The following is a 20,046-nucleotide window of genomic DNA, read 5'->3' as shown; positions in this document are numbered from 1 at the left end:
AAAAAAAAAAAAACAAACAAAAAAAAAAAAAAAAAAAAAAAAAAAGGAATACGAAGAGGGTGTGGATGGCCATGGGTTTGAACATTTAGTTCCTGATTCAGAACTCGGGAGGTGCTGGTGCAGTTAGGATTTAATTAGAATTACCTTGGTACAGGTGAGAGATTTACAGAGACGAGCTAATAAAGATGTTTTCCCTCGGGTGTCACTCTGGACTGTAACCTGCGGATTGATTAACAAGCTAAACGTAGTTAAGAGGTCACAACCCGGTCGGACTCTAGCCAAGAGACATGCTCCAAACAAGCCAAAGGTCCAAGAGAAAATTCAACTGCAAATGGGCAAGAAGTCAGGTGATAGGTGAGCTGGTGGGTCTGAGGCAGAGCTGCACTAGTGGAGCCTCCAATCACATGCCTTAAGGATGAGTGAGTCTGGACCTGGGTGTCTGAGTGAGCTGGATGTCTTGAGATGACCATCCAGCTGAGCAGAACAGTGGAAGTTGGCTGGGGGCATCTGGAGCGCTTCATTACATCAACCTGTAAATGGCTGAGCGCTAAAACTTGAGGGTAGAGTTCACAGCCTGGTCTTGTGATAGATAGCATCTGCCTGTGTCCAGTGAGACATTCAGAGTCCTGGGTACAAGTGATGAATTCTACTTATGGAGGGGTGTGGTATAAATTTACATTTTAAAGCTTCTTTCTTTTCTTTTGTTTTCTTATTTGTTTATTTGGTTTGGCTTTCTGAGACAGGGTTCCTTTGTGTAGCCTTGGCTGTCCTAGAACTAGTTTTGTAGACCCCTCGAACTGCTTGCCTTGGGGGTGCTGGGATTAAAGGCTTGTGCCACCACGGCCCAGCTTCCTTCCTTTCTTTTTCTCAGACAAGGTCTTGCTACATTACTCAGGCTGGCCTTAAACTCACAGTGACCCTGTCTCAGTCTTCTATGTATTTGGGATTAGAGATGTATACGATCCTTATAAATGTACCTTTCAGAAAACACTATATCATTGCTATCAAGAATCTAAAGAGAGTGGGAGACAGTCCCCCAGCACTGCCTGCTCTTCCGGAGGACTCAAGTCTAGTTCCCAGCACCTACAAGGTAGCTAGTTCCAGGAGATCCGACGCCCTCTTCTGGCCTCCTCAGGCACTGCATGAGTGTGGTGCACTGACATACAAGTAGGTAAAACACCCACACACATAAAAAGAAAAGAAAAAAGAATTTAAGCCTCTTTCTTTCTTTCTTTCTTTCTTTCTTTCTTTCTTTCTTTCTTTCTTTCTTTCTTTCTTTCTTCCTTCCTTCCTTCCTTCCTTCCTTCCTTCCTTCCTTCCTTCCTTCTTTCTTTCTTTCTTTCTTTCTTTCTTTCTTTCTTTCTTTCTTTCTTTCTTTCGAGACAGGATTTCTCTGTGTAGCCCTGGCTGTCATAAGCCTGTTTCTTATTTTGGAATATATTCTATGTATTTTTCAAATCTGTGTTTTTGTAAGTGAAAGGATATTTGTTCAAATTTGTTTCTAGAAACACGGGAGGCTTTACAGGTGAGATAAGTACCTAGCTATGGAGCAGCTGCCCGGGCCGGGGTGTGGGGGCCGGGTCCCTCCGTTATGCTCTTCTGATATCTACCTTTATCGTGTGTCTCTCTCTCTCTCTCTCTCTCTCTCTCTCTCTCTCTCTCTCTCTCTCTCTCTCTCTCTCTCATCTTTTGTAGTTTCCACAGGTCTAGTCGTCTGACAAAACTAAGCTAATCTTGATTGGCCAGGTTGTCTGCCCTTGGTCTCCTCCTATGACCCCACCAGTGGAGGCGTAGACCTACACGCCCCCAGCTACTTAGCGTAGTTACCCTGGTACAGCAGCTTCTTTTATGGACAAATATCCAGGACTGGCAAGCACTGTGATGGACATCATTAAAAAGGGAATCTAAGAAAAAGGTGTAGAGATGCGGAACCAGAGGTGTTTTAATGTGCTCCGGCGCGCGTGCGCGTGCACACCAGCCACAGCGATATGATAATTATGGGTTGTCTAAGTGTGCAGTGCAACAATAAGTAGCGATTGGCATGACTTTGAAGAGTATTGAAGAACACGGGGGTGGGGGGGAATGCTAATAGGTCGTCATTTGAAAAAAGATAAGCCATAAAACTTTATACGACACGATCCGAATTTTCTGAGGAAAAAAAAAATGCTCGCTTAGTGTTTAGTCTGTAAGGAAAAATCAATGGGCGGGCGGTGTGAGAGCCGCTGGCATAAAGATCCGAGTGTGGCGGAGGTAGGCCTATAATCCCACATTGGGAGGTTGGCGCAGAAGGATGGCGGCTGTAGTCCTGGGCCAGCATGTGTGAGGCTCAAATAAAGCTTTTGGGCGTTTCAGTTACCTCCTTTTCACCAAGCAATTCGTTCGCAGGCCAACCTCCCTTTATTTGAACTGCACCGGGGCGGCCTCGCTCCGCCCCTCGCCGCTGGCCTTACTTCCTGACCCGAGGCCGCGCCTTCGTCGCCGCCTTCCGCTGGCATGGCTCCGCTCCGCTTCTCGGCCAATGTCTCCTGGTTGTTCTCGGAGCTTCCCGGGCTCCCCGAGCGGCTGCACGCCGCGGGCCGTGCGGGCTTCGAAGCGGCCGAGGTGGCCTGGCCATATGCCGAGCCTCCCCAGGCGCTGGCGAGCGCGGCGCGGGCCGCAGGACTGCGGCTGGTGCTCATCAACACGCCGCGGGGTGCGCGCCCGGGGCGGGGGAGCCGCAGGGGCTGCGGAGAGCCGAACCCGCACTTACGCTGGTTCTCTCCACAGGAGACCATGAGAAGGGGGAGATGGGGCTGGGGGCCGTCCCCGGGAGACAGGAGGCCTTCCGAGAGGGGCTGGAGCAGGCTGTGCTGTACGCCAAGGCTCTGGGCTGCCCCAGGTACCCTACCCTGCCCTCCCTTGACCACAGGGCTGGGTCCAGAGCTGTGAGCAGAGACACCGCTGTGGGCTAGGCCTTTTGCAGACAGTTTTTTATATTTTATCTGTTAGTGTCATTCTGTATGCCACGCTGCTGTCATGCTCTTCTCATACCGGGATCCCGTGTTAGGAGCAGGGGGTGGGGGATTCTGGTTAGGGAGCTACTAAGTTGGAAAAAGCAGGGTCCAGGGGTGGAGGTGTGGTAGGGCGGCACCTAACCCCTACTAGAAGAAAGCTGTTTGCAGATAGTTAGGCAGGAACTGAATCTGGCAGGCCCACACATCCACTTTATAGAGGGAGGTAAGCTATTCAGGCAAGGAGGTGGCTCTGGCAAAAGGAGGGTTGTTGTGTCCAGCTGAGTTAATGAGGCTGGGGGTGGTAAATACTGAGTTCCAAGGGGTTTAATACCTGCTGGCAGTTGGGAACAGAGACAAGAAGTGGACAGATGTGGGGAGGAGCCGTTTGCAGCCCCCAGCATGGGTATAGGAGGATCTCCTGCTGGGTCCTACGGTGACAAGAGGCTGGCTGCTGGTCAGCACAGGGAGAGGAAGCACGTTTAAGCAACACAGACTCTCTGAAAGGGCAAGGGTCAAAGTCATTTTAAAATGTGAGCCTCAGGGCTGGAAAGATGGCTCAGCAGTTAAGAGCACTTGTTGCTCTTACAGAAGACCTAGATTGGGTTGCCAGTACCCTCATGGCAATTCAACCATCTGTACATCCAGTAATGGCATCCAATGCCTTCTGACCCCAAGGGCACCAGGCACACATGGTACACATACATACATGCAGGTAGAACACACACAAATACATTTTAAAAATCTGGAAATTTTTTTTTAAAAGCCTCAAGCATGACTATGAGCTGAGAAGAAACTAGGGAAAGGAGGAGTTAAGAGGACAGGAGCAAGTGATGGGCGAGGCCCAGATGGATTGACCGGAAGAAGGCGCGGGCAACTTGCCTTGGGCTGACACAGAAGAGCAGGAGGCTGCTGGGATGCTTGAGGGAGACTGGGTGAGGTTGGGTTAGTTAGAGGGCATCTAATAAGAGATGAACAGGGAGGCATGAGCCCTCCCCTACCACCCTCTCCACAGGATCCACCTGATGGCTGGCCGAGTACCCCGAGGGGCTGCCCGAGCTGCAGTCAAGGGGGAGATGGAAATGGTTTTTGTGGAGAACCTGAGGCATGCAGCTGGGGTTCTGGCTCAGGTAAGGTGGAAGCATACCTAATGTGTTGGGGAGAGAGGAGGTACACAGTGGGAACAGTAGGTGACGTACAAAGAGGAACAGATGAGGTCACTGCCCAGTGACAGACTGGGACAGATGTGGGGAGCCCTTGACAACTTCTAACATGGTTCTAGGAGAACCTCGTGGGACTGCTAGAGCCCATCAACACCCGTATCACAGACCCCCAGTATTTCCTGGACACGCCCCAGCAGGGTAGGAATCTAGTCCTATGCCACCTTCTAGTCCTCTTTGATCCGCATATTCCAAAGTCTCATGGCTGTCTGCCTGGCTTTCCCCCTAGCGGCAGCCATCTTGCAGAAGGTTGGGAGACCCAATCTGCAATTACAAATGGTGAGTGGGAGATGGGTGTTTTTTAGGAGGCCATGTCTTCCAGTCTGAGAAGAATTGTGGATGACACTTGAGGGTTCTGACTGACATTCTTCTCCCTAGGACATATTCCACTGGCAGATCATGGATGGGAATCTGACAGGAAACGTCAGGGAGTTCCTGCCCATTGTTGGTGAGGGCTACCCTCCCGAGCTCCCTCCTGGTCTGATGTTTTTTATGTTTGCCATCTTTTCTACACTTTGCTGTCCCATGCCTCTCCCCTTCTGTCCCTAGGGCACGTGCAAGTGGCACAGGTCCCAGACCGAGGGGAGCCAGGCAGCTCTGGAGAGCTGGACTTTACTTACCTGTTCCAGCTGCTAGAAGATGAGGGCTACCAAGGATTTGTGGGCTGCGAGTATCGGCCTCGAGGTAAAGAGGACACTGGAGAGACAGATGTTGGACAGGGGTGGTTCTTTCTCTATAGGTTAAAATGGCATTGCCTCTCTTTTACTGCAGGAGACACAGTGGAGGGTCTGAGTTGGCTACGTTCATACTGGGACAGACGGGGTCACCCACGGACTGGCCAGTAAGGTTCTGCACAGCACCTGCATGCTGCTCTGGGGCAGTGGCTAGTGTCCTGATGTGCTTCCTCTGAATTAAAATCACACTGAGCATTTTCATATGTATATATTACAGGGGTGGGGGACACATAGTGTCTAATGCTTCAATGTCTCTGGGTTAATTCCCTCCCACTGAGAAGGGACACACAGCTCAAGCTCAGATCCTCCAGCTAGTGCCAGGGTTGCTGTGGACACAGGAGAGCTTCTAAGCCCTTCTTAACCATCGATGAGGAACCAAAGGTCCAATGGGGATAGGAGGAGGTAAAACTGGTCACAGGTGCTTGGCAGGCAGAGTCAAGATCAGAAACAGGTCTTATCTCAATGGTTATGTTCAGCAGTGATGGCCAAGTGACAGGGCTCGTAGAGGTGAGAGCTTGTCAGATTGGGTGACATTCCCTGGCACTCTACCAGGAGTGCAGGAAGAAGCCATCCTCTTCTGCACAGGCCCAGGGGCCTGAGGTGAGGCAAGGCCAGGCTGTTCAGCAGCAAGGTTCCTGTTGCCAGGCTGTGGCAGCAGTTCCCCCAGACATACTCAAAATCCTCTGGTGTCACTTTGTGTCTGAGTTCACCCTGGGGTTCATAAGTGTCAGTCTGTCCTGCCTCAAGTGGACAAGCTTATAGATCCTTAATTCAGCCAACAAAGTCAGTGGTCCACTTTCTCAGAGGAGGCGGGTCCAGAGGGTGAAACAGGCTGTGTTGATGACAGACTCCAAGTGGTGGTAGGTAGAGACCAGCTGGGCAGGGGGACTCTCGCTGTCCTGGGGCTGCACTGGGAAGGGCTCTCGGAAAACCACCGTCAGAGACTGAGGAAATGACAGAAATGAAGTGGTGAGAAGGCCGTGGAAAGGAGAGAGGCTGGGTGCAGAGGACAGCAGCCCAACCTTAGAAGGCTGAGGTGGAGAACTGGGGTATGGCCTCCATGAAACCCCTGCCCTCTCTTCTCACCGTCTTTCCCAAGTGTGAGTCCAGAAACACTAAGACAAAACAGTCGGTGAACTTCTGATTCAGCACAACCTGAAGCAACAGAAGGGGGAGTGCCAGGTGTGAGTCCTCCTGGAAGGCTTCTTATGGAGGCAAGAGGGTGAGGCCTCCTTCTGTCATTGTGCCTGATCCTATCTGCAAGCCTGGCTCACTCAGGATGGTGTTGCCACACTGGGCCTCAACCTGTCTGTCAAAACCTTCTAGAGGTCATGATAGGGAAGCCAATCAGTGAAGAGCAGTTCTAGACCCTTGGTGCTACCCCTCCAGCAAGTTCTAGGTCTCCTCCTGCCTCCTGATGTCAGCTACCCACTAGCACTCAGCTCTGGGATCCACCCCTGGGTGAATTCTCCTCAGGGCTTCTGTACCATCTAACATGGCCATGGTCTACATCTCTCTCCATCCCAGATGTCCACATATCTCATGGACCACAGACTCAACGTGCCCCACGCACTCATCCCCTCCTCTGAGCCACCCCAGCTTCAGTGCTCCATCGCTAGTGGGTGCCCCAATGCCCCTTTGGCTGCCCCACTGCAGCCCTGGCTTCTCTGGATGATCGGGGGCATGCCAGAGGTAAATCTTGTGCCAGGCTCACTGCCAGGTTCACAACGCCTACTCTCCCACTCAAAGTCTTCTCGAATCCTCTCCAGAAGCACAGCTGTACCCAGCCTTTAGCCTCTAGTTTCTCACACTCATCACCCACCGCTGGAGCCATGTCTCGCCCTGTCCTTCACACCAGGGTGTACAGGCCTTTGAGGGATGCTGCCGAGGTGCCCAAAGGTTTCAGTGGCTGTCGGTGTGGTCTAACAGTGTAAAGCAGGGCTTGCTTGTTAAGACTGTACCGCCGAGTGGCTCTGGTATGTCAGGTAAGGGTTTCTGTTGGCCTTCCTTTTAGAGTGGGCCAATGGGACTCACCAGGTACTGGGTTCCCAAGTCTGGGCTCTGAAAATGGCGGCAGCTCTGGGGGAACCGGCTCAGGAGAACCTTGATGAGGCTCTGGTACCAGGAGACCGTCATGGAGAGGAAACAGTCCTGGGAAGGGTTCAGAGAGTCACCCAAGATGCCGTCCCTCCAGCCCAGCCACCTGTGGCACAGCTGGATGCAATGCTGGCCCTGTGGAGTCAGGTCTCTTACCAGCTGGGGGTCAATGTCCGCAATGGACTTGGCATGCACTGCCTCCAAGAGCTCTTCCAGCTCCGCCAGGGCCAGGCGCCCTCCTAGCCTTAGCCGGTCTGGTCCTGGTGGCTCCAGCAAGAAGAGGCGCTTCCAGAGGGTATCCCGCCGGCAGTGCCCACCAGCCAACCTAACCAGCTGAGCCAGCCGTGCCCGGGCCATACCCACTTCTGCAGCCAGTGGTGGAAACAGAGGAGCTGGTCCTGGAGCCAGCATAATACCTGAGGCCTCCCCAGGGCTACCAACCAAGCTCCCAGGAGCCTCTGGCTCAAGGGGAAGCCTGGATGGCTTCCTGAATCTGCGCATGTCAGCAGTGAGTCTTGGGAAAAGTTCTCGTTGGCTGGTGAGCACCACAAAGAACTGAAGCCTGGGGAGCAGAAGGGGCAGGAGAGTGGGAGAGTGTCACAGCAATGGACTTAGGGGTAGGAATAGAGAATCTGAGAAATGGGTACATTCAAGGTAAGAGTTCTGACCTTAGCACATGTCGCTCAGCTTCTCCTTGCTCCTCAAAGGGTGCAGCAGAGTGACAGACAAGCAGAGACACATCAAAGTCATCCTGATGCCGAAGTCCTTCTGAGTCCAGATAGGAGCCAGAGCTATGCAGTTGGGGTGGGAGAGATGTCACCTCTGAGGCTCAATTGAAACCAGACCCAGCCTCTGTGCCCTAGAAAACCTACATCTCCTAAGTGCCATCCCCCTTCAGCCCTCCCAGGAGGAGCTGGAAGCTGCCTCCTTGCCTTACCTGTGCCATGCTGACACCAGAGCATATTCATTATGTTCTGGGCCACCGGGCCGGGCCATTCGCAGTGGCTTCATGTGGTAAGAGCTGGCATGGTCAGCCACATAGTTGTACAGCTGGTGGGCAGCGATGAGCGGAGTGGGGAGCTCCAGTGTCCCTATGCAGCAAGTTACAGGAAAAACAAGACACAGCTGGGACAAACAAGCTGAGCTGGTGGAGCAGGGGATGGGAATACTGAGGCTTTGCTTTCCTCGGGAACCTTCCCCACCCCGCCCCCCCAAGCCCCTGTGGAATGTTGCTGTGATGGGATAAGATGCTCAGAATTGAGGGCAGGATGACACAGGACACAGGGCCCTAATCTCCTAATTTCTCACCAACCGTGAGAAGCCTGGAGACAGTCAAAGACTGAAAGCAGGGACATGGTACAGGGAAATGATTCATGGTCTTGGTAGGCCAGGCCGTGCGGCTATTCTATTGTAGCCTCCCTGGCTTACCCTTGGGCACTGACCTTGGTAAATGTGATTACGGCCAAAGTGTGGTCCATCAGGGTGATGGGCCAGGAAATGCTGCAGGAAGGTGGTGAGGTGGTAGCCATGCCGCAGGACCAGGTGGGCACCAAGCACATGCTGGTGAACGAGGCGCAAGTGGAAGTCATAGCTGAAGGAGTGGACGTGCATCAGATCACGGACCTTGTCGCACTCCTCTGTGAACAGCAGGGACAGCTGGGGAGGAACAGCAGGAGGCAAGGTTCGGGTGTGGGAGCACAGGCTGCACAATCCATACTTCGCTCTTCCTGGGCAGAGAGAAGCTTGGCACTGCTGCCTGTTGCTGTGGGCCCAGCAGAACTCCCTCAGCCAGCACAGCTTCTATGGGGAACCTTCCTCTTACACTCTGTAATACGGTGCTGGAGCTCCTGGGGCCATTTGGGTAGTTAAGCCTTGTAGGTACTGCATTTGAGCCTGTCATAGATGCTCTACCATGTATTTACCAGTGGCCATTGAAAGTACAGGGAAACAGACACAATGCCTTGCTTCAAGAAGCTTACATTCTAGTAGTTAGATACAGGATGAGGACAGTCCAGGGATGATAAACAGTCCAAAGGTGATGGACAGGACAGGGAGTGACTGAGGAATTACAAAGCTACTAGACAATACGGAATCAGAAAATCTGGTGGGAGTCACCTGCCATGAGAAAGCTTTCACCTGCCTTCCCCAAGGACAATACTCTGGCCTGCACTACATACCCGTGTGCCCTTTGCCTTTGATGCTGATCTGCCTGACATGGAGCATAACTCCCACTAGTCACTGTAAAGCTTCCTATAGAACAGCAGGGCCAGGCCAGGGCGGGCCGCCTTTGAGTCTGTGTGACTACCTGGCTGAATGAACTGATGATAGAAGGGAAAGAGGAGGAGATAAGGAATATGCCCTACTCTGTGCCCTTCTCTTGAGACGGTATTCCACCAACAGTGTTGACAACAGTGTGTGTGGTACTCGAGTGGCAGGCTCCATCTGGGCACCCTGGGAGCATCAGGAGTTGGTAGAAAAGCAAACCAACATCAGAAGGAGACAGGCTAGCTACATGGCCTTGGTAAACCAGTCTCTCTGGCATTAGCTTCCTCATCCACCTTAGAGAAAATGCACATATCTCAGTCAGGGGCAGTGTGATGAGAGAAGACAGACATGGGTGAGATCAGTGTCTCAAAAACCTAGATTTCACCCAAGTCTGCCACTCATGAGCTTTGTGCTGCAGGGTAGAATTTCTGTGACCTTCAGACTCATCATTTGGCTGGAAAATAAACTGCTTTCTCCTCTTAGTACATACAAGGGCCATTTAATGAACGATGGCATCCTAAAGCAGTTTGGACACTTGAGCAGCATGTAAATGCCAGCAGCTAGGAGACAGAAGGAAAAGGAGCGGAAAGTCACTTTTGGCTACAAGGTGAGTCCAGGATAGCCAGGGTGATCTCAGATCTAGCTCAGAAACTAAACTAAAACAAAGAGAAGCCTGTGCAGGGCTAGAGACTTAGAGAAGGAGAGACAGAGATCAGATCAAACCCTAGGCAAACCCTGGAAATCAGGTAACAGGAAGTCAAAGCTGGGAGGAGCACTCCAATCTCACAGAACAGCGTGTGAGTGAGGACGGCCCACCTACCCACAGCTCCCTTTTGAGTACTCTGGTCTAGGTAGGTTCCTGCACAAGAAGCCATGATGCTTTTCAGGGTTGTATCATCCAATGGCAAACTGTTACCATGTATGTATGTATGTATGTATGTATGTATGTATGTATGTATGCTCAATGTTCAAAGCAAAGGCAACAATCTGGGGCTAGGTTTGAATCATCCAGGTATGGGAGTTCCCCACAATGGAGGAGGTGGTTTTGACAGCATTGGGTCCCACTGGATCCTTGATCTTTCAGAAGTGTAAGCCTACAAGATATAGCCCCTATTCTAACACTTCTAGCAACTTGAGAAGCCAAACCAAGCAAGCCAGGGCTTCTTCAGGTTGCTGACCTTACTTGCTCCTTAACTAACCATACACCTTTGAGTGCTTGGCCCTCCAGGGTATCAAGGGCCTGCCTTGAGGCAGGCTGACAAGGACACAATAATGAGCAACCGCCACCAATGGTGACTACACAGACAATGCCAACTGCCCCAATTGCATCAGACCAGGTCTTGCATGGCACTGACCTGGTGTATCACATAGTAATGGCATTGTACTATGTGTAATGGCATACTGTGCTGGCACAGGGCGGGGCCCATCTCTGTATTGGCTTGCCTCAGTGCTACAGCTGAATGTAGCTTTGGGCCTCCCAGGGTCAGACAAAACAACAGTCCAGTCACCACCTGACTCATCACCAGGCTATGGTGCCACTATAAGGGTCATAAAACCATAGTGCCCACCACACAACAGGGAGGCAATGGCTGTGTCTGAGCTGTCCACTCCGTATTACCCTGTCCCCACTACATACCTGAGAGTTGACAGCTTGTCCCATTGGGATTCGGGAGCATTCCAGAGCAAACTGTTTGACACAGAAGTAACAGCCCTGCAGAGAGGGTGAGCTGAGGTGAGGATGGCGTGGGAGATGAGTGGGCAGAGCTCCCCCCCCCACCCCTTCCCCTTCTCACCTGGAATGTCAGCTCCATGAGAATGATGCCCCCAGGCAGTGCCCGCTGCAGGTGGTAGGTAGCGACCGGAGTGCTGCTGCTCTGAAGAAAGGAAAAGGAGACATATGCTGGGGCTCACTCGCATTGAACCACATGGCAGAGGTCCTTTAGGTTCCTGGCTTTAGTAATGAGAGCCTAGGACCAGCATATCAGTCAGGGTCGATGGCTTTGGGTATGGAGGGATTATCACTCAGATCACTGCGCACTTCACCATTATGTGATAAGGAGTTACCTTCGGGCTCCCCTCAGCCTTGGCTTTGGGGCAGGAGAAGGAGCCTCGGCCCTCTGTTCCAAGGATAGCCATAGCCCGTAGCCGGCTGGTGCTGTAGAGAAGGAAGAGAGACAAGAGGCTGAATGAGGCAGGCCAGGGGCTGAAGGAGTCAGGCCTGAGGATGGGTTTGCTCAGTGTTCCCCAGGAAGCATGGCTGGGACTGGAGTCCAGGTCTAGACTGCAGGGCAGCTGCTGCTGTCTGGTAAGTAAGCTGTGTTCAGGGGTGGGTGTAGGGGTGGCAATAGAGCAGGCATTATTCACTGTTGCCTGGGAGAGAGGATATCTGCAGAGGGGAAGGAGATGAGGCATGCCTGAGATTTTACTAGGAGACGCTGGAGGCCCGTGAGGGGGAGCTCTCTAAGAGGGAAAGCAGGCTTCTTTAATCGGGGGATGACACTCCACTGTTCTTTATCTCTGAATTGTTTTACTTATGTGTGTGTATGTGTATCTTGTGAGTGTGACATGTCTGCATTCATGTGTGAAGGCCAGAAAGGGGCATCATGTCTCCAAGAGCTGGAGTGTAATTTATCTGATGTGGTGCCGGGAACTGAGTCGGGGTTCTGTGGAAGGCAACAGCCACTCTTAAACCACTGAGCCATCTTTCCAGCCTCGTCTAGTTCTTCACTCAGAGCCAAGGAGAATGAGAAGCAGGGAAGGACTTTCAGAAGCCTGACAGGGCTGCAGGGTCCAATGTGCTCCATGAAAGAGCTGCAACGCCAGGCTCATGCTGGTGGGTGGTAACTGGAGCATCAATGCTTCAAGGAGAGAAAGGGAAGTGCATACTGGGGGCTCACCAGCCTTGAACCAGTGTGTGGGGTCCTTCAGGTTCCTGACTTTAATGATGTCTGGTGGGATCAGAAAACTCAGTACACCAATCACAACACTTGCAATGCAATTCTATCTACCACCGCAGTGGGTACCACTCCAGGTCACAGAAGCGGCTTTCAGATAGAAGAAATGTTCCATCCAATCCTCAGGGGGAAGTGCTATTCGACTCAAGAGATCACTAAAACTGGTGAGGACGGAATGCTTGACTTTAAATGTTCTAGAAAACATAGTGTTTAAGAATTGCTGTCACTTTTCCTCATTGGTCATCTGAAGGCAAGAAGGGTCACACCAGTGGCTGTACTGAAGTCACTTGCGTAAGTACCATTAGTTTTCTCACACTTCCGGCATTTGCTCAAATTCCATGGACTGAACTGGAAATACCAGCTCAATGTGTGTGGTCAGTGTTTCTGTCAGCACGCGAGCTCATTAAGTCAGGCTAAGCACCCTTGAATGGATTATCAAGGTCTACATAGTAATATGAGGTCATGCTAGTCTTTGTACACACACACACACAGAGAGAGAGAGAGAGAGAGAGAGAGAGAGAGAGAGAGAGAGAGAGAGAGAATATGAATATGTAATCAAAGAATACAGGCTCTGAATCTGGCCTAAGATGAGAAAGGTTGTTACTGAATTGCCAGGCTTAGGGTTGATGGCATGTGGAGACAGAGAACTAGCCTCTTTCAGGACTCAGGCTGTTGGTGATAGCCAGAGAGCTGAGTATGACTAGGAACAGAACATGGTCAGGGCTACAAGCAGGACCAGTGCCGAGGGTCTTGGCAAAAATGGTGAAGAGGTCAACACAAAGACCAAGACAGGAATCAACAAGACCCAAACTTAAAAGTTTAGGAGCATAAGTGAGAATCTGCATGTATGGATCTATGCAGGCATGTAAACAAACGAGGTGTGGGTGGGCACAAGCTTGGTAAGAACATACTGTCTGTGTGCGTGCTTGTGAGTTCTGCAAACCACATAAGGTCTGTAGGACATGCAGGGGGGCTACATGAAGAAAAGTGCCTAAGCTCTTCATAACTGTGTTCCAGTGTACCTAAGCGGTCAAAGCAGGAGCCATGTGAACAAAGGAAGGCTGTGGGCGGTAGGGCAGGAGGAGTGGACTTGCCTTCGGGCAGGTGAGGGGGGCCGGAGTGGTACCAGCGCAAAGCCAATGCTTTGCAGATACTGCACGTATTGCTGCAGGAAGGCCAAGCTCAGCTCCTTCAGCCATGGCTCTTCTCGGGCTCCTGGAGGAGGCACATCCAAGGATTCGCAGCTTGTGGGAACCTCTCGGCCTCCAGACCCTGACTCAGGGCGCAGTCGTCGCTGCAGAAGTGGAAATTAAGGCTCGTTACCTAATGACAACCCTGTAGGGATGCAGTGCAGGCTACTGCTGGGTACAGACCTTTGAGAACGCTTAAGCCTCACCTGCCCTTCAGAGGGTGCAGAAGTCTCTGGGGGTCCATGCAGCCAGGCAGCTGGGTCAAAAAGCAGTGCTGTCGCACAGTAATGCACCAAGCGGGATGACTGCTTCAGGGTCTCCAACTCCCCAGCCTGGACACAGGGCAGTAAGCTCTGGAACAGTGGCCAAGGGAGGGGCAGAGATCTTTGTGCAGTATGCAGAGGGGACTACTCACACTGATGGGCATGCTGGCTGGTGCAGAACGCTGCTGCCAGGTTACAAACAGGTTCTCCATCTTCATCTGGCGCTCCAGCTCTGTGGGAGGGAGGCATCAGTAGTAGACTTCGAAGCTAACCTCCTCTCTGTCACGGTCTTCACAGAATTTTCCCTTCCCACTGCCTGGTCCACATTCCTCACCTTTTCGCTCTGTCATCTTGATTTCTAAGAACTGCTGCCCATGGTAGGTCACAGGATCTGGAGGTCTGGGCGCGGGACCACCTGTGGAGCTGGGGCGGGCAGCTGTGATGTCCCTCAGGGCTTCATCAAAGGGAAATGTGTCCAAGGAGAGGGGACCTCCACCACGAGAGGACCCACTCAGCCGGCCCTGTTCGCGACTCAGTGGAGGGCTTGCATTCCGGATGAGGGTCTCTACTTCCATGGTTGGCAGCAGGAATGGGTTTGGCTCCTGAGAGGGATGGAGGATCACGCCAGGCTCAAGCCCTTTGACCTTGAACCCTTTGTTCCACATCGGGGCTTCCTCTCCTACCATTTCTGTTCTGAGCCTGTCTCCCTTTCCTTGTCTCTTTAGCTGGTCACTCAGTGGGCAGAACTATGAGCTGGGGCTAAGCCATAGGTACCTTTCCATCTCGCATGGGAAAGTCCAACTGGCCACAGTGGTGGAAGAGGCCGAGCTTCTGGCTGAGCAGGCAGGAGATGAGGTGGGCTCGTGCATTCTGCCACTGGACAAGGCGGATCAGAGCTCGGCCCAATGCTGCACCCAGGTCTGGAGCCCAGTTATAAGTCAGCAGTTGTAGCTAGAGATCAGGGATCAGGGTCAGGGAGGTCACAGAACTCCTCCCCGGCCCACCCGTGTCCCCACGCTTACCTTCTTGTCTGTAACCTCTAGCAGCAAGAGCCTTTGCCGGGGAGCACTTCGCCCCGGGCTTCCGTCGCCTCCTGACTCAAAGCGCTGCACAGCTTTGGCAGCTACAGGGAAGGGAATGGGACATTGCGGGGCTGTGGGCAGAGACCCAGATCCCACCTTCTCCCTGCAGAGTCAGACTACCCAGTGGTCCCTGGAGCCCACCATCTCCTCACCCTGCTGGGTTGGTCTCCTCCACTGTGCGAAGTTCCTTCCCAGAAGAAGAAGGTGCCGCTCAGCTGCTGGGCGGGGGGCTGGGCCCAGCTGCCCCGGGAAACAAGGGTTGAAGACATCTGGCTCAGAACCTCTGTTGGGAGGAAGGCATGGCTAAGAAGGCAACAGTTGCTGGCCCCATTTTCAGGCCCTTCCTGCACCTCCTGAGCCTTGTGCCCACCTCTCCTAGCCTAGCCCCTACTGGCTTAGCTTCCTGTAGTTGCCAGCTTTTAAGACTCTGGAAGGCCAGGGTCTTTCAATCCTCCAGGATCTCAAACTCACAAATGCTGCTCAAAGACACGGACACTGGTGTCTCCAGCCATTGAGATGACCAGAGTGGTGAACTCTGACAGGATGGATGGAAGGAGGAACCGGGATACCATGTGGGTGGAGCTCCGGGACACTGAGGCACAACCTGGAGGACAAAGAAGTCACTGCAGGGCCACAGCATGGAAAGCAGGCAAGGACTGAGGAAGGGGTGAGGGTCAAGGCTCTCACCAATCTGAACCATGAATCCCATCCAGCGCTGAATGACACGAGCAAACACAGGGTGCAGAGTACCCACCTCACCCTCCTCTAGCTGTGTTGTCCGGCGTCTAAAGACAGAGTAGGAGTTAGAACTCTACACCCATCGGACACACACAGCTAGCAAGGACCTACCAGGGACTTACACATGGACATGCCCTCCAACACGACACCATACCACATGTATACCTTTGTCTCTGGGCTCCAGAATCTGGGCCTGGTGCCCGCTCAGATCCACCTGGGGTCCGAACATTCTCAGTTTTATGACGTCTTCGACCCCGGGTATCTTCTGGCCGATCCAGGACAATATCATCAGTTGTTTTGGGAGAACCCAAATCTCCAGCTTCTGTTTTACTCTAGCAACAATGCAGGAAATGAGAAAGGGCTATGAGGAAGAGGAGAGGAGGGATGGAAGCTCTGGGGAGCAGAAGTGAACCTCAAGGGGTTAGAGACTGATAACTCAGTCCTGGAGGCTAACTACCCAGCCCCAGGCAGGTTACTAAATTTCCTGATCCTCATCTTCCTCATGGGTGAAGTGCTATTGTTTAGAGGACTCTCATTTAGAAACACGAAGTAAGGCAGTTGGCAAGCTGAGACTCTCTATATCAGCAGTTGTCAATTTGTGGTCTCGACCCGTTGTGTGTGTGTGGGGAGGTATCAAATAACCCTTCACAGGAGTCACCTAAAGACCATTGGGAAACACAGATATTTACACTGTGATTCCTAACAGTAGCACAATTACAGTTATAAAGTAGCAACAAAAATAATTGTATAGTTGAGGATCATCAGAGCATGAAGAACTATAAAGGGTCACAGCACTAGGAAGGTTGAGAACCACTGCTTTACAGCAAGGAGAGCTTGCTAAGTTTTACAAATCTCTACCTAAAGGACAGAGAGTTTTAACTGAAAAGACACATGAAAAAGCTTGAAAAAGCTGTAGGGGGAGAGGGCTGGGAGGCAGGCAGGTAGACAGAAGCCACTTCACCACTTCCTTCCATTACCAGCATATCCCAGAAGCTGCGGCGGCCAGCTTTGCTAGGTGGAGTCACAGGCTCCCCAGAGCCATGGGTAGAGGGAAAGTTGCTGGCTCGGCAGGCAGGGCTCTTGGTTTCCAATGGCCCGCTCTTAAGACTTCCTGTGGACATCAAACATTGCAGGCTCCCATCATGGATTCCCTTTATAGAAAAGCTCACCCCAAACCTGGCACAAGTGTCAACACCTACTCTGCTAGTGGGTGTGTGAAACTTGACCGTGCACAGCTGCACATGCTTGTCAGATGAGTTCTGAGGCTATCCCCTCCTCAGGTGTATGTGCTGGGGAGGGGGAGGGGTGGCTGAATGTGTACACAGCTGTTACTGCCTCCTCTTGATGTAAGGTGATGGGCAGCTGAATGAATATTTCTGATGGGGCACCCTGCTTCTACCCACGTACCTCATGTGTGCACCCCTGCCCAGCACATGATTCTGCCTTGATTGCTGACTTTCACTGGACCCAGTATAGGAGCTGGGCTCTTGGTTTACATACCTGGAGGGATGTCTTCCGTACACAGTGAGGCTGGTAGCAGCCGCAGCTCCATGATTGCATCAGCCAGGGCCTGGCGAGCAGCCGCCCGGAGCTTCTCCTCCAGTTGTACTATGCTAATGTTCCCCTTTTCCCATACGTCCAGTCGGAGCCGTGGGGACCCATCCTGAGCTGGAGGGGAAAATAGAGGTCACCTGTGGTTGCCCTCTACCCTAATTGGCACCTTCGCCTTCACAGCACTGATGGAACTCTCCAACCCAACAGGCTGTCTTACCTGAAGAACTGTCCGATGTGTTTGGGCAGCGAATGACCTGAGTCAGTTGCTCAAACTCTTCCTCTCGTAGTGGGTCTGGGGGCCCCAGAGAAGAGGGGGGCCACAATGCCAGTGAGATGGGGGCTCCTCCTTCTTCTACAAAGGCTAGAGTGATGCAGGCAACCCCTGTGTAGAAATCCATAGGAAGACTCAGACTTAGCACTTGCACACAGCCCCTCTCCTAGACCCTCCTCACCAACAAGGCTCTCTAGCCCGAAGGTAAAAAGAAGCCTTTGTTGCACCTGGTGTAGTGCCACAGGCCTAAGCTCTGCAATTTACCTTTGCCACCAGTTCCCTGTCCACCAGGTTTATTATACAAGTAGATGTCCAAGTCGGGGAGGCCACCCTGTGCTGGGAGTGGATGCTGGAGAGAGAACAGCCATGAGCACCAAGACACAGGGCGACAGGTAGGAGGGTACAAGTGTACAGAGGGTTCAGAAGACATGAGCAAGGGTGTACACGGGCTCATGGACACAGCCACAGATGCAAGGATCCAGAGAAAAGTCACAGTCTGGGTGTGCGGGGGAAGGGGACACATGAGTGCAGGTAGGAAACAGCAATCTCACTTGGAAGTGGTTCCGGCTATTGCTGTCTGTGTACTTAGGGGAGTGCAGGAAGGTGAGTAAGTTCTGACGGAGGTACCAGGCCAGGGCAGGAAGCCAGGGTCTGCAGGATGGAGGCAGGACCAGATGCAGCACCTCTGAGGGGAGACTCCCAGGAGGCTGGATGAACTGCAGTTATAAGAGAGAGAGCTGAAGCCATGGATTCTATCCTAGATGTCCTCAGCACCTGTGGCTGAGTCTGAAAGGGATGTTGGTGTGAGAGAGGCAGCTGACCTCTACATCAGCCGGGGTCAGCTTGCAATTCCGAACCAGCATGACAGTGATGATGTCCAGGGTGGCCTCATCCAGCCGCCTGCGCAGAACGCGAACTAACTCATCCGTGATTTCAGGACCTTGATAGAGCCGTGTTAGAGAGGTAGGGGAGATTGTCAGAGGATTCAGTTGTCTTCAGTCCTGGCCTGAAACCCCTGGCCACAACTACAGAACTGGATATAGCTATGCACTCCAGATGAAAGGAAACTGGCACAGAGCTCTGGCTTTGTCAGGCTACTCGACACAATTTTAGACATATTACCTAAAATCCTCAAAGTCCCTATCTAAAAAATGGTGAGCTTTCTATCTCCAATCTCAGAGTTGTGTTACAACTACTAAAAGAGAAGATATGTGTCCTGCCAGCTTTAACTGTCTACTTAATTCAGCCTAGAGTCATCTGAGAATGAAGTCTCAGTTGAGGGACTGCCCAGGTCAGGCTGGTGTGTGAACATATCTGTGGGAGGTTTGGCTGATTAGTAGTCAATACGGGAGGACCTGGGACACTGTGGCAGCACAGTGGGAAGGTGATGAAGGGCTGTGTAAGAATGTCAGCTAAGCAGGAACCTGTATGAACCAGCACCATGTTCCTCCATGCTTTCTGCTTTAAGTCACTGACAAGCTCCTGCCCTGACTTCCATTGATGATATAACCTGTAAGCGGAAATAGACTTTCCTATGTTGCTTTTGGTTAGTGTTTTATCACGGTAATAGAATGAAACTCTGACAATTACGATAGCTTTAGCCTGAGCTGTGGTACATATTACCCGAATCCCTCAGGGAACCTCAGTGTAGCCCCCTAGCTGATCCTAGCCTCAGGTCAGGACCAAGCAGCTGTGCTTCGACTATCTGGCTCTTCTTCCTACACTGCACCTTGTTGGGAGCCGACTCCTAGCAGAAAGCGGCTATCATCTTTGCAGTCATCTCAGGCCATATACCCTGACAAGAGACTTGTTTTTCAACAGCCTACAACAGCCGAGCACACTCTGATAAACATCTTGTTTTTCCCAGACATATTTTGTTTTGTTGTTTAGTGTCTCCAGCTGCACTCCCCTGCTTGTGCTTATATACCCATGATGTTCTTTCAATAAACGAGACTTGACCAGACACTCTGTCTTGGCTCCATTCTTCGCGCCTCTTGCCCCTCCATCCTCTCTCTCTCTCTCTCTCTCTCTCTCTCTCTCTCTCTCCCTCCCTCCCTCCCTCCCTCCCCCTCCTTCCCTCCCTCCCCCTCTCTCTTTCTCCCTCCCCCCTCCCCCCTCTCTCTTTCTCCCCCCCCTGCAGACCCCTTTGACTGACTTGCAGGCCAGGTCAGCACCTCAAGTGGGCTGTCTTGTCTCACCCAGCTCCTGCTCAAGCCAAGTCCAGAACACAGCCAGCACTGGAGGAAGAAGTCAGGGCAGACTAGATGGCTGCAAGAGAAGCAGATCTCAGAATCCTTACCTGCCTGGTCTACACCATGTACCAGCAGCTGGATATGTCTGTCCACTTGGCCCACAGGGCGAACAGCATCTGAACTGCGGCTGGAAGCCATGTCCAGGGGAGAACGAGGAGCCTAGAGGGACAATAATGGTCAGGGTCTAGCTCCAAGAAGCAAAACATGCAGGGTGCATGGGAGTAACATGTGGTGGAACAGTGATACGTGCCGCGGAATCCTCAGAGTTGATGGGTTCTTGGCTTCGGGACAGAGCTAGGGATGGGGCCAGGGTATCCCCTTCCCATGGTCGGTCACTGCAAGAAGTCTCCAGAAGCCTAGAAAAGAAAGGTGAGGTCATTGGATATGTCTCCTCCCATGCCATCCCTGACTCAAGTTTTAACCCATCTTCTCAGGG

At 52.2% G+C, this 20,046-nt stretch overlaps 2 protein-coding genes across 5 annotated transcripts in view; one reads left to right on the top strand and one right to left on the bottom strand.

Moving 5' to 3' along the window:
* Nucleotides 1–316: 316 nt before the first annotated feature.
* On the top strand, nucleotides 317–5,141 carry Hyi (hydroxypyruvate isomerase (putative)). 4 transcript variants are annotated; one of them, XM_076934340.1, is made up of 9 exons: nucleotides 317–354; nucleotides 985–1,167; nucleotides 2,386–2,692; nucleotides 4,006–4,120; nucleotides 4,273–4,351; nucleotides 4,440–4,489; nucleotides 4,589–4,658; nucleotides 4,760–4,894; nucleotides 4,982–5,141. In XM_076934340.1, the coding sequence occupies exons 1-8, from the start codon at nucleotides 332–334 to the stop codon at nucleotides 4,851–4,853; spliced, it is 921 nt and encodes a 306-aa protein (XP_076790455.1). In that variant the 5' UTR covers nucleotides 317–331; the 3' UTR covers nucleotides 4,854–4,894; nucleotides 4,982–5,141. The 4 variants fall into 4 exon arrangements, with proteins under 4 accessions (XP_076790455.1, XP_076790457.1, XP_076790456.1 ...); XM_076934341.1 differs by lacking the exon at nucleotides 317–354 and adding an exon at nucleotides 638–660; XM_076934342.1 differs by lacking the exon at nucleotides 2,386–2,692.
* Nucleotides 5,138–20,046, bottom strand: part of Szt2 (SZT2 subunit of KICSTOR complex) — a 44,572-nt gene continuing 29,663 nt past the window's right edge. The window contains exons 45-72 of the mRNA XM_034503986.2: nucleotides 19,861–19,966; nucleotides 19,658–19,769; nucleotides 18,180–18,298; nucleotides 17,910–18,074; nucleotides 17,623–17,707; nucleotides 17,305–17,469; nucleotides 17,034–17,201; nucleotides 16,511–16,644; nucleotides 15,699–15,865; nucleotides 15,483–15,580; nucleotides 15,267–15,399; nucleotides 14,948–15,078; nucleotides 14,736–14,836; nucleotides 14,488–14,664; nucleotides 14,048–14,315; nucleotides 13,866–13,945; nucleotides 13,657–13,782; nucleotides 13,355–13,554; nucleotides 11,371–11,461; nucleotides 11,100–11,180; nucleotides 10,943–11,017; nucleotides 8,484–8,697; nucleotides 7,979–8,132; nucleotides 7,710–7,832; nucleotides 7,198–7,603; nucleotides 6,979–7,095; nucleotides 6,031–6,099; nucleotides 5,138–5,888 (exon numbers count right to left, since the gene is read on the bottom strand). Of these exons, the coding sequence (XP_034359877.1) occupies nucleotides 5,745–5,888; nucleotides 6,031–6,099; nucleotides 6,979–7,095; nucleotides 7,198–7,603; nucleotides 7,710–7,832; nucleotides 7,979–8,132; nucleotides 8,484–8,697; nucleotides 10,943–11,017; nucleotides 11,100–11,180; nucleotides 11,371–11,461; nucleotides 13,355–13,554; nucleotides 13,657–13,782; nucleotides 13,866–13,945; nucleotides 14,048–14,315; nucleotides 14,488–14,664; nucleotides 14,736–14,836; nucleotides 14,948–15,078; nucleotides 15,267–15,399; nucleotides 15,483–15,580; nucleotides 15,699–15,865; nucleotides 16,511–16,644; nucleotides 17,034–17,201; nucleotides 17,305–17,469; nucleotides 17,623–17,707; nucleotides 17,910–18,074; nucleotides 18,180–18,298; nucleotides 19,658–19,769; nucleotides 19,861–19,966 (4,009 nt within the window). The 3' untranslated portion in view covers nucleotides 5,138–5,744. The remainder of the gene's footprint in view (nucleotides 5,889–6,030; nucleotides 6,100–6,978; nucleotides 7,096–7,197; nucleotides 7,604–7,709; nucleotides 7,833–7,978; nucleotides 8,133–8,483; nucleotides 8,698–10,942; nucleotides 11,018–11,099; nucleotides 11,181–11,370; nucleotides 11,462–13,354; nucleotides 13,555–13,656; nucleotides 13,783–13,865; nucleotides 13,946–14,047; nucleotides 14,316–14,487; nucleotides 14,665–14,735; nucleotides 14,837–14,947; nucleotides 15,079–15,266; nucleotides 15,400–15,482; nucleotides 15,581–15,698; nucleotides 15,866–16,510; nucleotides 16,645–17,033; nucleotides 17,202–17,304; nucleotides 17,470–17,622; nucleotides 17,708–17,909; nucleotides 18,075–18,179; nucleotides 18,299–19,657; nucleotides 19,770–19,860; nucleotides 19,967–20,046) is intronic.

Source organism: Arvicanthis niloticus, chromosome 5 (assembly GCF_011762505.2).
Source record: "Arvicanthis niloticus isolate mArvNil1 chromosome 5, mArvNil1.pat.X, whole genome shotgun sequence".
Taxonomy (NCBI): domain Eukaryota; kingdom Metazoa; phylum Chordata; class Mammalia; order Rodentia; family Muridae; genus Arvicanthis; species Arvicanthis niloticus.
The sequence above is the reverse complement of the archived record's forward strand: the minus strand, read 5'-3'. Positions and strand labels throughout refer to the sequence as shown.